Source organism: Stenella coeruleoalba (genome assembly GCF_951394435.1).
Source record: "Stenella coeruleoalba genome assembly, chromosome: 8".
Lineage (NCBI taxonomy): Eukaryota > Metazoa > Chordata > Mammalia > Artiodactyla > Delphinidae > Stenella > Stenella coeruleoalba.
This window is the reverse complement of record NC_137154.1, coordinates 23,281,203-23,296,136: the sequence shown is the minus strand read 5'-3', so window position 1 is coordinate 23,296,136 and position 14,934 is coordinate 23,281,203. Positions and strand designations below refer to the sequence as shown.

At 48.1% G+C, this 14,934-nt stretch overlaps 1 protein-coding gene across 1 annotated transcript in view; it reads right to left on the bottom strand.

The window, feature by feature from the left end:
* Window positions 1-13,476, bottom strand: part of SLC1A2 (solute carrier family 1 member 2) — a gene marked incomplete at its 3' end in the record, with an annotated part of 49,271 nt that extends 35,795 nt beyond the window's left edge. Inside the window, exons 1-4 of the mRNA XM_079930133.1 lie at window positions 13,337-13,476; window positions 11,343-11,495; window positions 9,258-9,508; window positions 3,367-3,535 (exon numbers count right to left, since the gene is read on the bottom strand). Of these exons, the coding sequence (XP_079786259.1) occupies window positions 3,367-3,535; window positions 9,258-9,508; window positions 11,343-11,495; window positions 13,337-13,466 (703 nt within the window). The 5' untranslated portion in view covers window positions 13,467-13,476. The remainder of the gene's footprint in view (window positions 1-3,366; window positions 3,536-9,257; window positions 9,509-11,342; window positions 11,496-13,336) is intronic.
* Window positions 13,477-14,934: the final 1,458 nt, after the last annotated feature.

The window sequence follows — 14,934 nt, the reverse complement described above, 5'->3', positions numbered from 1 at the left end:
ACCTGCCTGATACGGTAGCTCCTCCTAGGCAAGACCTGGCTTCTCTCTCCCCAGAATAGTTTCTCTGGCTCCACTCTGTCCCACCCCTCTTCCTCAGCCTCTCACCCTGGAGTCTCACCCAGACCCTCCCAGGGACTGGGGCACACTACATGGCTAACGGATGTCCCTGTTACTGCCTGAAGGCTCTCTGGATTTCTGATAACCAGTCGTCATGCGCCCCCCAGCTCCCAATCTGTTATTGCCAATCTTGGGGCTCCAACGCTGAAGGCTTGCATGGACTATAAATCAATGTCATTGTCCCCTTGGCAACAGTCCCTTGCTTGCCCATCTGACTTTTTCTCTGACCTGCAGTACGGGCCATCCACTCTTCCCTCTCTCTCCCTCCTCTCCTTACACCTACCCTGTCCCAGTTTGGCAGACTTCATTTCCGGTCCCTCCCTATTCCATCCAATTTCCTATTGCGTCCGTCCTTTTATGCCTGCAGTCTTGAGCTGTATCAAAGTAAATGATAGCATTATAATATGATTCTCTTAGGGGAAAATTCTTTCTAAACCTCTGCTTTTACCTTTTCTCTAGTCACCGAAACCACTCACCTCCCACACCAAGCACACGTCAACCCAGACTGTTCAACTACCCTTTGCTCCCCTCAGCAAAAAAAATCTAGCACTTGCACTGAAATTGTTAATCCTCGGGAGTTAATATTTCCCCTTTTTAGCTCTTGGCCAGAAAGCTTAACTAGTGACTTATAAGTGAGTTATTGGCCATAAACACAAAGGCTTAATGAGAATTAGCATGACCTAGAATCAGAGTGACAGAAGAGAGTGACCTAGTTCTGTGGTAATGGAGGAAATCAAATTCAGGCTCTCGTCAAGCCCATGGAGAGGAGTTTGCTAGGTGTGTGGTGAACATTCTGGCTGAGAATAGCTAGTATCACTTGGTTAATTCCATTTGGAAATTTTAAGAGAAAATGTTCAAGGTCTCAAGGTCCCCAAGAACTAGAATAAAATAGCTTCCCTGGCAGGGTCACCAGAAACGGGCCATCTCTATGAGTGTAAGAGAGAGATGTTGAAAGGAGCTGTCTCACACAGGAGTTGATTTAAGTGGTTGGGATTGAAGTAGAGCCCGGAGCAGTCTGGAGGTTTTGGGGGTAAAGAAATGAGTCTTTAAAGAAGTGGGGGGCCAGAGCCAGGATTTTTATCTTCACTCTTGCAATGCTTGATCCTTGGGACTTTCCAAAGCCAAAAAACAAACCAAAACCAAAAAAAAAAAAAAAAAGGCCACCATCTCTGCCCTTGGAAGACAATGGAAAGAACCTTATTTCAGCCATGATTTGTAAATGGGAAGTTTCTCAACAATCTAACTTCCCTTAGCTTTCCAGAGCTTCAATTTGCACTTGGAAACCCACAGCCAGCTTGTGCATTTCCCTCTGTAAACACTGCCTCATTGAAGTCGCTGGAACAGGGGTGTTTCATTTGAACAAAGCCCTCTTAGACTTGGTCACTGGGGTTGAGAGAGTCCTGAATTGTGTTGAAACTCCCTGGTACAGCCAAAGGTCATGTGACTTCCCAGAATCCACCAGAACTCTGGAAATGACCACAAAAGTCTTCTGAATGATTCACCCCAAAGCACTGGCCCCATTACGCATGGCCACAGTAGAAAATAGTGGGGCCACTTTGACCATAGGGTCTGTGGGGCAAGGGGATTTGGGAATGCCTGAAAGGGTCACAGATATCTGGACAGTGGGAGAGAAGAGCCACTCAGGGTTGGATGCTGAGGATATCTGCAAACCCTCCTTCTCAGAGGAACTCTCCTATCTTCTCCTCACTCCCTCCTCCTCTCGCCTCTCACTGGTTATCAGCAATGTTTATTGATCTTCCGTTGCCTGGCAACCTGGTCAGCTTATCTCTTCCCTCACTCTCTGCTTCCTGCCGGGTCAAAGAAAAAGACACTTTTCACTGGTCAGGCAATCCTTCTCCCTCCGCCTCTGTTTCTCCACCGTTCTGGATAAGTAAGGAGAACGGTTACCAAATTTAGAACAAACAAAAAGCACTCCCAGGTAAAATCTGAACTTCAGAAAAACAATGAAAAACATTTTTTAGTACAAGTATATCCCATGCAATACTTGGGACATACTTAACACTTGAAAATTATTTGTTGTTTATCTGAAATTCACATGAAACTGGGCACCCTGTATTTTATCTGATGCCCCTATCAAAGAGACAAGGGCATTTGATCTCCTAGATGGTAAAGTGAGCTCAACCTTTTCTAAACAGCTCTCATTCAAATCCTTAGAAATCTCGCTTGCATGGATCAACATACTTCTTCCACATAGATTTCCCATTTCTCGCAGCTTATGACCAAATGTCTTGTCTTGGGACACCATTCTAACAGTGGATGGGGGTTATTATGGGTGGGGGAGTGAACCCGGAGGGTGGATGGGGAGTAGAGTGAGCAAACTGGAGTCACCACACAATGGGGAGTCTCTATCCCCTGTGGGGTGTTTTCTACCGAGCCGCTTAGCACTCCACCCCCGGCCATTAATGATGACAGCGGCTCACACGATAAAGCATATGGCGCGTACCATCGTGCCTACGTGCGCAATCTCATTGAATCCTCACAACGATCTACAGGAGAAATGCCAACCCCATGCCCGCTTTACAGATGAATCTTGAGAAGTGGAGGAGGCAGCCCACGATTAGATAACCGGTGAGTGGTCCATAAGGGATCCAAACTGGATACAAACCAGTCTAACGTCAGAGCCAGAGAACCCCTGGGATGACACTCTCAGAAGGTTCCAAGCTCACTGAAATCCCAGAAAGTTAAGCCAGACAGTCTCCTTTTGACAAGCTCGTTCTGGCACCAGCGCCAACACGTTCGCTCCTGATAGCACTGCATTTGTTTACAGACTGTGAGGGCTGGGGAGGGACAGCCCCCATGCCTAGCATAGTCCTGGGACAGACACAAGGGCGCCTCAAAAAGAAACGCTTAGGAAATGAAAGGATTGGACGTGTAACTTCATGAAATGGAGAGTCAGAGAGAGTGACTTGCCAACACCACGCAGAAAGTGGGGGCAAGTGCCCTGTGAACGTCAGTCCCCTCGCTTCGCCCATACCCCAGTCCAGCTGCCACGTCCCCACGTGCTGTTGCTCCTGCCGTCTCCCTCGCCCCTCCCCTCTCAGTTTTCAGTCCCAGTGACCCTCGAATTCGCTCCCCAGAGACAGCCTCTTGCTCCACCTACAGGACAGCAGGGCGATCGGCTTTCTGAGAAGGAAGCCAGGATGCCTAGGTGCTGACCTGCAGGGAAAGCTGGCCACGTGGCCCCGGCAGAGGCACCTCCCCCAAGGAGATGAAGCCCAGTGTGCCTACCTAAGACATTCATGCCGTCCTTGAACTCCAGGCCCTTCTTGATAACCACCTGCGTCTCCTCAGGCGGCTCAGTCACAGTCTCATTCAACAGCGAGAGGACAGCATTGGTGGCATTGCTGTCCTCGTCTGATGGAGTGGCCACCAGGACTTTCTTTGTCACTGTTTGAATCTAATGGAGTGGGGAAAAAAAACCATAAAGATGAGAGGTTTGGTGTAAAAGGTCACCAAAAGCCTGGCCGCTTACATAAATGTTTGAATTCCCAATATGTCAAAAATATTATAATTAAGAAATGGCCAAACAAGTTTATGAAATCGGGGAATATTTTATATGTTTGTGCTTGACAGAGTGACGCTTCATGGCACAAATGCAGTGGGAGACGACTGTCCTCACCCCACGATAATGACAGGATTTATAACATTCCTTTGTAACTACTATAAGCAGTGTGATTGGTAATGGGACCCAAGCTTCAAGTTGAGGGATGCCTGTCTGCTTGTTTCATTCCCATGGAGATAGTAGCAAATGTGAGACCCAGCTGGATGCCCTGCTAGCCCCTGTGGAGGGTCCTGGATCTGGTCACGAACAGGAGGGCAGGGGTCTTGTTGGAAGTCAGATCAGCACCTCATGATCCAGGTGATTTCCTTCTCCCTGCCTGGTTCCTGTCGCACGGAATCTTCACAGGCCCACTCTCACTGAGGCTCCTCCCAGAGCCTGGCTCTGCTGGGAAGCTCCATGTAGCTGCCAGATGTGCCAGCTGCCAGCAGCCCCCAAGGCAGGGTCACTGGCTCATATGCCATAGGTAAGGTGGGAAGACACCCACTCCTTCGGGGCGGTGGTGCCAAGCCTTGCTCAATGTTCCCCAAGCATCCCTGTGCAAACGGCCCCCTAAGAAGCTCTCACGCTACTCCTCGACATCTGGGGCGGCCACCCTATTTTTAAAGGTGCCAGGCACCCTGCATGCTGTGAAAACTCATGTCTAAGCCCCGAGAAACACTACCTCCAGGGGCATTAAAACAGAAGTCATGCAGAATCCTAGAACGTCAGTGCAGGCACACAGTCGGTGACAGATGGCTGAAGCCTGAATAGATACAGAAGAGGGGGCATGGAGAAGTCAAGTGGCTCATCAGACGTCGTAGAATTATTGGGAGAACTGGGACCTCAACTCAGATGCACTGACCACCGCTGAGGTCTTTCACCACCTGTGCTGCCTGATAAACTCTATGGACCCAACCGTACAGCAGCTGGGCCCGAGAGTAAGTAAGGCTGACCTGACCAGTTCTCCTAACTGGGAGAGAGGGAAGCATAGCATTCCCTGAGGCAAGGCACTTGTGCAGGGAGAAGGGCAGCCCCAGCTGAATGGGAACGGGCAGTTCATTGGTCCCCTTGGTCTGGGCAACGCTGGCACAAAGAGAGAACGCAGGAAGGATCTGAAGGGAAGCTTCCATGAACAACAGAGTCACCCTCCTGGGGACAAAGTGGGGATCAGAGCCAACTGTAGGCCTATCCTGAGAAGGCTAAAGAAGCCAAAGTTCAAGTTCAAAGGAGTAACGGCCATGGGCCTGAATAAATGGTGCTTCCAGGATCAGGGGGGCGGCCAGCTGCTCCACCTTTGACAACTATTACTTCTTGTGTCAACAGGAGCCCCTCAAGGCTCACAGGGCTGAGTAACTAACCCCAGGACAGACAGCTAGTAGTTTACTGAAGCAGCATTCAAAATGAGTTATGTTCAGCTCCAAAATCTAGCTTCCAGAGAGCACGGCTCAGCGGCTGAGTTGAAGGTTGGACGACAGGCCGGGTTCTCTGAGTTCTCAGTTCAAGCCTGTTTGGGTTGAAGAACCCCAGCTGGCTGCCAACTCCAGTCCCAGCCACCAGGGTCTCTCACCTTAAAACCTGCAAAAGCCTGCTCACTGACTCATCTCCTCTTCCTGGCTACCTGCGATCCCCAGGTAGGTAGCTACCTGGAGCTCTGTCTATATCCAGAGCTACCAGGTTGATTTTTTAAAAATAGAAAAACAGGGCTTCCCTGGTGGCGCAGTGGTTGAGAGTCCACCTGCCGATGCAGGGGACACGGGTTCGTGCCCCGGTCCGGGAAGATCCCACATGCCGCGGAGCGGCTGGGCCCATGAGCCATGGCCGCTGAACCTGTGCGTCCGGAGCCTGTGCTCCGCAACAGGAGAGGCCACAACAGTAAGAGGCCCGCGTACCGCAAAAATAAATAAATAAATAAATAAAATAGAAATAGAAAAACAGTCATCTCCTTGCCTGAACTCTTAGAATAAGAACCAGAGTTTGACCCTGGCCTGCCAGGTCCGCCTGCACCCACTCCACTCCCCAAGCAGCAGCCTTGCTTCTCTTCTCACCAAGTGCTTGCCAACCTCCATGAGCCTCTGCCCCTGCTTAGCGGGCTCTTCCCCCAGTTCTCCTCAGGCTGGATCACTCTTTTTTTTTTTTTAATAAACTTATTTATTTTATTTATTTATTTTTGGCTGCGTTTGGGTCTTCGTTGCTGCGCACCAGCTTTCTCTAGTTGCTGGAGAGCGGGGGCTGCTCTTCGTTGCGGTGCGCGGGCGTCTCGTTGCGGTGGCTTCTCTTGTTGCAGAGCACGGGCTCTAGGTGCACGGGCTTCGGTAGTTGCAGCACGTGGGCTCGGTAGTTGTGTCTCACGGGCTCTAGAGCGCAGGCTCAGTAGTTGTCGCGCACGGGCTTAGTTGCTCCGCGGCATGTGGGATCTTCCCAGACCAGGGCTTGAGCCCGTGTCCCCTGCATTGACAGGTGGATTCTTAACCACTGTGCCTCCAGGGAAGCCCCGGGCTGGCTCATTCTGACCCCTTATCATCTCAGCTCAGACGTCTCCCCCAGTTACTAGCCCATCAGCCTGCTCCAGCTCTCAGAGTGCACTTACCTTAATTTTTAAGTACCTTGTGCGTTTACCTGACATTTGTTCTGGTCTATCTCCCCGCAGTCCCTGAATGTAAGTCAGCTCCACTGAGCAGGGAGCCCGCCTGGTTCATTCTCTGTGGCGTCCTGTGCACCCAAATATCGGCCAAAGGAGCAAACCCAGTTCAGTGAATTCCCCGGAAGAAAGGACCCCATGTGGTCACTCTCACTGGGCCTGATGAATGTGGTCAGGCCACACCTGACAGCCCGTTGCCACCTTGGAAACCTCACCATGGTTCAGAGTCAGCCCGGAGCAGTGAACAGGAGGCCTCCCTGCTCTCAGAGACACAGGTCCTGCCACCTTGTGGGGGGAGCCTCTGCACTGGAGACAGCACGCCTTTCTCTTTATGTCTCTGTGTCTAACTCTGGTCCTGAAGCTCCCTCCACCCAAGAGAGGTTATTTGAAACCACTCCCAGCTGTACCCCAAGGGCACGGAAGGCACCACCCAGCACCCTTTCTCTCTGGTAATTCCATGTCACCGTCAAAGAGTTCCCTTTCCTCCAACCCTCTTCAAGGCCCTCCTAAGCCTGCCGACTGCACCTAGTTTAAGCTTCCTTTCCTCTGGGCTGCCAGGAGTCTGGCTTAAGGAAGCTGCACCCTCCCTCACCCTGCGGTCACATATTCCACATGATTATTTCTCTGAGTGTCCTAACCCAAAGGACCATGTCCTTGGGCTTCTAGCTGGAGGACTAAGGGCTCACTCCTCAGATGAATTTTGTCAGTGGAGGGGTGGGTCCAGGGCAGGGCTGAGGCAGGGAATGGCGTGGTCCTCTATTCTAGTGTCCCCCAGTGCCCCTTGCCCTGGGGGACACTAGAGATTGCCCATCGACCAGACAGGTCAGGGAGCACAAGCATGGCTGACACCACAGGAACTGACCGCAGCCCAGAGCAACAGCTCTGAGCGCTGCCTGCTTCTCTCTTCTGCCTCACTGACTCAGACGAAAGGGACTCCTTCCTGCATGCAGCGTGGGCGTGATGGGGCACAGAAGGGAGGCCCAAACCTGTCCCTCCCCGTCCTTCCGATGCTACCCCTACCCCCAGACTCCTACCAGCTCAGCCTCCAGCTGCTACAGCTCCAGGGCGCTCTTTCCAAAACGTTAAGAATAGCCTTGGCACCCGGTTGCGCCTATCACCCCAGAGCAAAGCAAACTCGCCTTTCCAAGCAGGCTGGCTGAGGGGCGGGCACATTGCACAGAGAGGGTACCGGTAAGCACCCCTTCCCTAGCCTGTTTCTACTCACTCCCCACCCAACTTCCCCTGCCTGGAATGTTTCCTTTAATACAGCTCCTTGCTACAAGTGCCTCTGAAGTGGTATTGGAAATCAGAGACCATATTCCGGATTTATCCAGAGTCAACTGGGCTCAGCAGTGATGGGCAATGGCACTTTGGGGGCAGCTGGGAGTGCAGACTTTTCTTCTCTGTGACCTGTTTCCTCAATGTATTCTTCTGTGATTCCCTGGAAATGGTTGAAGGAGGTTCCTTGATTCTAGTTTACTTCCAACCAGAGTTAATGTGAACTGAGGTGTATTCGAACCTAAACTTAGGTCTAGACAACAGGCTGGTGAGGGGGGCCTGGGCAGCTAACTCAGTGGTTCCACTTGAGAGAGGCTGGGATCTGGGACCCGGGATATCTGGGACTCTTTGCTGCAGTGCTTGCACCTGGCCAGACAGCAGGATACAAAGAAACGATAAGGGACTAAAAATAACTGCGTGCATGCGCAGTTGGGGCAAATTATGAACAACCAGATACAAAAAGACCCAAAACCCAACTGCCACTTCTGAGGTGTCTGGAGCAAAAGCAAAAGCTGCGCACGGCACACCAAGGGGGTGGGCACGCCACCCCTCCCGCCTAAGCCCTGGACCCATCCTCACCCTCACCCCATTTAAGGGACCAGCTTGCCGGCCCTGCCCCCCACCCCCAGGGAGGGAGCGAGGGAAGCTGTTAACCTGTTTTCGCTGTACGGCAGCACAAGTCCAAAAAAGTCTTGCCTGAACTTCTCATCTGGCCTCTTATCAATTTCTATTGATTAAAGAGTCCAAGAACCCTGGTCGGTAACACACCCAGCAGAATCAACTGGTTTTAAGAGTCGTGTGTTAAAAACTAGATATGCCTGTGTGCAGCTGGTAGGAACATATATATCGATACAAATTTTGTAAGGCTATTTTTGCAACATCCAGCAAATTCAAAATATCAACTCTTTGGCAGGACAGTTTTGCTTCTAGAATTTATCCTTTAGAAATACTACACGACAATGAAAAACGAAAGAGAGAGATGACGCTAAAACACTGTTAAACGAAAAGGCAAGGTGTAACGCAGTGTGTACGATGCAGCACCACCAGAGCTGAATTTTTTTTAATTTTATGCACACGCGTATGTGACAAAGAAAATATATAGGAGGAAACATGAGTAGCTCTAGGGAAGCGACGTGGGGACTTGAATTTTTACTTTATGTGCATCTATAAACTTTCCAAAATCCTCATGTATTACTACCAGAATTTGACAAATACCCAGTCCCCGGGCCCACCCTGGAGATTCTGATTCTGTAGAGCACGTGCATTTTTAAATGGACCACATGTGGTTTTGTTATACTGCTAAGATCAAGAACCACTGAGTACTCTAGAGAGTTGTGGGCAAGGGTGATCAAAATGTCCCCTTGGACGACACAGAGACAAGAACCAAAGAGAAGAAAAAGAGATCAAAGAAAAAAAGGAGACGAGGGACCCCAGAGCTAAATGTTATGAAGTGGACTGCAAAAGAAAGGGAAGGTTAAGAAAACAAAGACAACACGACTCCAATCCTAAACTCCTGCCCCAGATGACCCCATACAACCCCTAGGCAGAGTATAAATATGAAAAAAGTTACCCCCCAGAGCTGATTTGTTGAAACAGTCTCTAAGTTACCACCTTTGTAACTTAGGAGTTTGGAGAACAATGGATATCAGAACTCTAGGTTACCTGCTGAAAACAGGCTTGGACAAGGTTTTCAGGGAAGAGATTTCGAATAAGGTCCAGAAAGGCATCCAGGCTGGACACTTCATCGTTCTTCTGCCCAGGCCCCAGCTGCTTCTTGAGTTTGGGGTTCCCCGGGTGGATAGCCAAGACCAGGATGACCCCCAGCACTGCAGCGATGATGGTCGTGGACATGTAATATACCATAGCTCTCGTGCCTAAGCGGCCACTGGCTTTAGCATCCAGGCCTGACAACCCTGGATGGAAAAGAGATCCAGAATTATTCGTTCTATTATTTTCCTGTTACTAGCCCCTCTCTGCATACCTATAACCAACCCTCGGCTTCGTATTACTCAAACGTATTAATGGTTAATTAAAGCTTCTTCACCTGAATATTTGGTCAATTCCACAGTTTACAATTCAATTTTCCAAGGATATTTTTGAGATTCTAGAGAACTGGGGAGAGTCGGAGAACATCTGGTTCAGGGTTTATAAACTGGTTGGTGACTACTTTTTGTCAGTCTGCAATAGTGAGTTAAAATTGAATACTCTCTTCAATTTTTAATTCTGAGATTATGTCCTTCCCAATTATTTGATATTAAGATATCCTTTCTTCATGAAGTGGTGGTCCTGGTACATGCTAGGTTTTTTTGTTGGTTTTAATGTCCTCGCTTAGGAAAATAAAAGATTGGTAGCCCTGTGTATTCAAAACGTCTTTTGAATACATTACTGGTCATGAAATCAAAAGTCTGGAAAAGTGATTCTAGCACAGCCTTCTCATTCCCCTGAGGTGAAACTTGATGGACACCACATTTTCTGATCTCAAGTAGGGATGTGAGAACAGGTGCACAAAACACCCAGCATGGGTGGGAGCTTCATCTATATTTCAGGAGCTTCTGTGATGGTTAGCGGAAATTCCAAGCAAGTCACAAAAACTCCAGCCTTCATTGGGTTTTTTTTCCAGTAGTTTCTTCAGTTTTTCTACTTCCTGGTTTCAGTTCCTGCTTTTACTAGACTGAGAGATGCAACCCTTTCTGGGCATCAGTCTTTTTTGCCGTGGGGGAGGAAGTTATTACTGATGTTAATAATTCTCTGAATGAAGCTGACCCACATGTGACACGTTTCGCCTTACAACCTGAAGTCTAATTCTGGCCAACGGAAGTGAGCTTTCCTTACCAGGTTGGCCAGTGTACAATCTGTTAAACAGGCATGGAGAACAAATTTGCTCTGGTTTAAAAAGGAGCATTTAAAGTAAAACATAGCTTCACTCAATCTGGGGCTGAATGATAAGATCCTCCTGACACTGAGTCCTAGCTCTTTCCCTCACTGGATTCACTGATCAACCAGCTATGAGACTGCAGCATCTGAATCTCTTGGAGTTACCAGAGCTTCACTACCTTCATAAGGTGGATGGTCCAGAGGTACAGCTTTCTCAAGGTCACCCAGCCTGTTGGCACCCAGATATAAACCAAAGCCCAGTTCTTCATCCCTAACTCAGAGCTTAGTCTCTAAACTTCATCAATTTATACCTTGTTTGAATAATATTAATTGGTAAGCCCAGGGAGGGGAAAAAAATTCTTTCAAATAAAACAGCTCTTTCAGCCAAAAGACAAGTGAACATGACCTATACATTAAGGGTACCTTTCTTCTGAAAAACTCGAAGGGTTTCATATCTAGTATTTCATTTATTTTTAATACCCACTTCCCTCTACACCCAATTAAGTAGTAAAGAGAAAATTTCTTTTTCTATTTGTTACCTTTATTTGTCAGTTTCTGAACAAATACAATTTGGGAAATGAGAAAAGTATACATTAAAAATTAAAATCACTAGATATGATCACTTTTAACATGCGGCTATTTCCTTTTTATCTTTTGTTGCTAGACAGACAGATGGACCAACCAATAGATGGCAAACTCTATTTTTAGGGTTGCTTATCCCAATTTTAGAGACAGGAAAAACCAAGGCTCTGAAGTGAAATGACACAGATGATCACATTCACTGATTCAACCAAATTGAGAATCTATGGTCAATCCAAAAGCTGGAGTGGGAGTATGACCCGCTTTGGCCCGGTGCCACAGAGGTGGTCTTACCTGTGATTAAACTGGAGATGATTAGAGGCAGAATGAGCATTTTTAGCATCCTCATGAGTATATCCCCTGGGAAGGCTATTAACATAACCACATCAGGGTGGATAGGAGATGCCAAGCGAAGAAGCCCTCCACATACTGCCCCCAGGATGACACCTATAAGAGAGAAGGAAAAATATGAATTTAGCTTTTGCCCTCATCAAATGAATAGCTCTAGAGATGTAGTTCAATGACATTGACCTTCCTCATACTTCTCCATCATCAGATGATGACTAACACATAACAAAAATACCATTAGAAAAGTGAAGTTGATTTCGATGACTCGTGAGAAAATACTTTGTATCTCCAACTATTCTAAAAGGCAGCACTAGAAGAGTCAAGAAGAGCCTTCTCAAGGCTTTGTGGGAAATATAACCTGGCAACTTGACTCTGACTTCTTTGAGGATATCATCCACTTGCAGAGTCACAGATTGTCAGCAGAAATAATCCACAGTGCCAGATACTGCTTCTCTTCACAGCCTAGGCTGGCCACATTCCATGGTGTTTAATGTTTTTCTTCCCTTTTGAACTGAATACCAGATAAAAGGAACATTTAAGTGACCAAGCTGGGGTGTTTTCTTTATTCTTCTATTTTCTTTGACTTCTGATAATTTCCCCATGGCTTATCCTCAAGAAGTTTTGTCTTTGACTTCTATGTCCTTGTACATGATCTTGAGACTTGCTGATCTTAGGAGAGGTCAAGGGGGGTGTCTAAAAATATATAATTTGGGAGGAAACAATTTGGGCAGAGATGCTAGCAGGAGCCTTTCACTTTGCATACGCAGGGATTCCACAAGAAAACCTTGGATCTCTCCAAACTGGTGGCCAACATAAACTACCTTCTGGAGTAAGAGGGAGAGGGAGGTCCTAGATATGTGGCTATGGTGTTAACGCCAGATATGCAAAGAGAGTAACATGGCCAAAAGCCTTATCTTTTTTTCTTCCACAGGTGAAAAACACACTTCTTCAAAACCTATGATGAATGAAATTTGCTTCTGTGGAGGGTAACCCTTGGAAAACCCTACCACACCTGTGGTCTTCTTCTATTAAGTGAACTGAGCTGGGGGACAAGTTCCCAGTCCTGACTCTAGTCCACCGACATCCAAGATGACTGACTCGAAGGAGAAGCCATGGACGATATGTGTGTGTGTGTGTGTGTGTGTGTGTGTGTGTGTGTGTGTGTGTGTGTAGATGGCTCTTCATTGCTTCACTGTATAGCCTCTTAAGAGTTGAAGAACAAGGAGGGGGAGTTGAGAAAGGAAAAGATGTGGTTGTCACTATAAGAAACCGCAATTTTCCCCATTTTCAATCAATCCTGGTTGAAAACCCAAGGCCAAGTCTGTATCAACAGTCACACGAAAGGATAACCAGAGCTTGGGTGAGGCCAGAGGCAGGGGAGTAAGGCTTTTGAGGTGGAGCTGGAGTGGATCAAGGCTTTGGGACAAGTCTCTTCCACACGGACCTCGTTAGCCAATGTGCTAACTGAATCTAAGTTAATGAGGTGCTTGAGGAAGGTCAGACCTTGGGAGCCCTGTTAGTGGGGTTTAGGGCAACTGTTGCCTTTTTCTGGACACAGGTACTTCTCTAAATGTGGTATACTGACCATCTGCTTTGGAATCACCTAGAAGGTTTGCTAAGATGCAGATTCCTAGGTCTCACTCCAAGTGGCCCAGAGTCTCTGTGAGTAGGGCCTGGGAACCTGCATGCTGACATACCCATGGGAAATGTACACGCATACTGAAATCTGAGAACCACAAGAATCCCAAGGGGGCAAACATGGCTAGGGCAGGTGGCAGGGAAGATGGCATCACTGAGGCAGCCGTGCCTGGGTAAAGGCAGAGTTAGGCAGAGCGTGTGGCTTGCTTTCCAGGGCGAGGGCTGGCTTCCAGAACCAGCTTCCACACTTAGCCAGGAGAGACCAGGGGAAGAGGGGAGGGTGGGGCAGGCCTGTCACCTACCGAACACGGTCAGCGTGAGCAGGAGATTCTTCCCCAGCTTGTCACACAAGCGCAGCCCCAGATGCCGGGGCTTCAGCTCCTCCGAGCTGAGGTGGCTGTCGTGCATCCGTACTTCCACCTGCTTGGGCATGTTGTTGGCACTAAAACAGAAGGGGAGGCAGTGCTTAGAGTCCACTGGGCATCTCTGCAGTTTGATGGTCTCAGGTTGTAGGAGGCGAAACAGCCTTCCCCAGGCACAGCTGGGAATCTGGAACCATGGGCAGAAAAGTAAAAACCAGGGCAATTCAGGGCACCCTGAATTCCAGTTTGCCTATAAGCAGGTTACTAGGACACACCAAACACCAACACGCCAAGTGCTTTTATCCCTATTATCTTGGATCATCACAGAAAAAGGCATCACATAGGCAGTGGGAGGTTTTTCCAAGAGTTGCCCACCATGGTAACTCTCTGAGGAAAGTATCTCTGCCCTGTTTTACAGAAAGTAATTTGCCCAGGGTCACAGGCTAAAAGGAATGGATAGTCAAACTCCATATATGCCTGGCTTCAAAACCTGAGCTCTTTCATTCTTGTATCAACAGCAAGAAGATGGCTTTTGAATAATCTAAGGCCAGGAGCGTCGCAGCCTAAGTCACCGCTAAATTAAATGCCTCTGAGCTCAAGCCTTCCCCATTCTGGACACAGAAAAGTCATAAATGCTAGCAGTCCAAGTTCTACCTCTCTTTTGGAAAAGATGGTTTATCTAGTAAAAAAAAATTCATTCCATTGTGGTTTTTAAAAGGTCACTTGCATTATCAGGACTCCTCTAAGCTGCCAATAGTCATGCTACCCCGTGTCAAAGAAGTATGGCTTTAAGAAGCACGCGATCACCTTCACCCGTAGAGGCACCCCAGCCCTCTTCCAGAAAAACCCCATGTGAACCCAAGCTATGCTAAGACTCTGCCAATGGAGCCCTTGCCAGGATAATGAGTATTATTTTTTCCAGCTATGTCACTTCCCAGGCCAGTAAGATTTCAAATTTAAGCTTGGGGACCAACATAGGAGGCCAAGTTTTCACTTTGACATCTTAGGACGCCTTTGTTAGCTGCCATTTACAACCACCGTCACGTGACAAACAAACAAAACAAGTTCTTTAACACCTAGAAAGACAAGTCACAGTCTCTGAATAAATGACGATACCTTCTCAGATAGGCAGGTGTCAGCTTCACCCAGATATTCTCACCACAGACTGGGGAGATCTTCCTTTGGAACCAACAGAACTCTTCAGGTTAGTGGTCTGGAATCACTGGTTATAATGGAAATGGTGTGGGTTTTGGAAACAGAGAGCCTGGGTTCAAATCATGACTCTATCGCTTGCTAGCTGTGTTGTTTATAGAAAGAAGCGCTCGAGGCCTACCTTGTGGAAGTTAAACATGATAATGTATGTTGGGGGCCTGGCATGGCAGCCAACACAAGTGGTTCCTTTCTCCAGGGAACATTCACGACAAGCATGACATTTAAGTTCGGGGACCCACCCAGTTGCACCATCGTTCTTTCAAGACACCAAGCTTAGCTTCCAGAGTCTCAGAGGCAAGACCAGGGACCCAACACAAGACTTACTT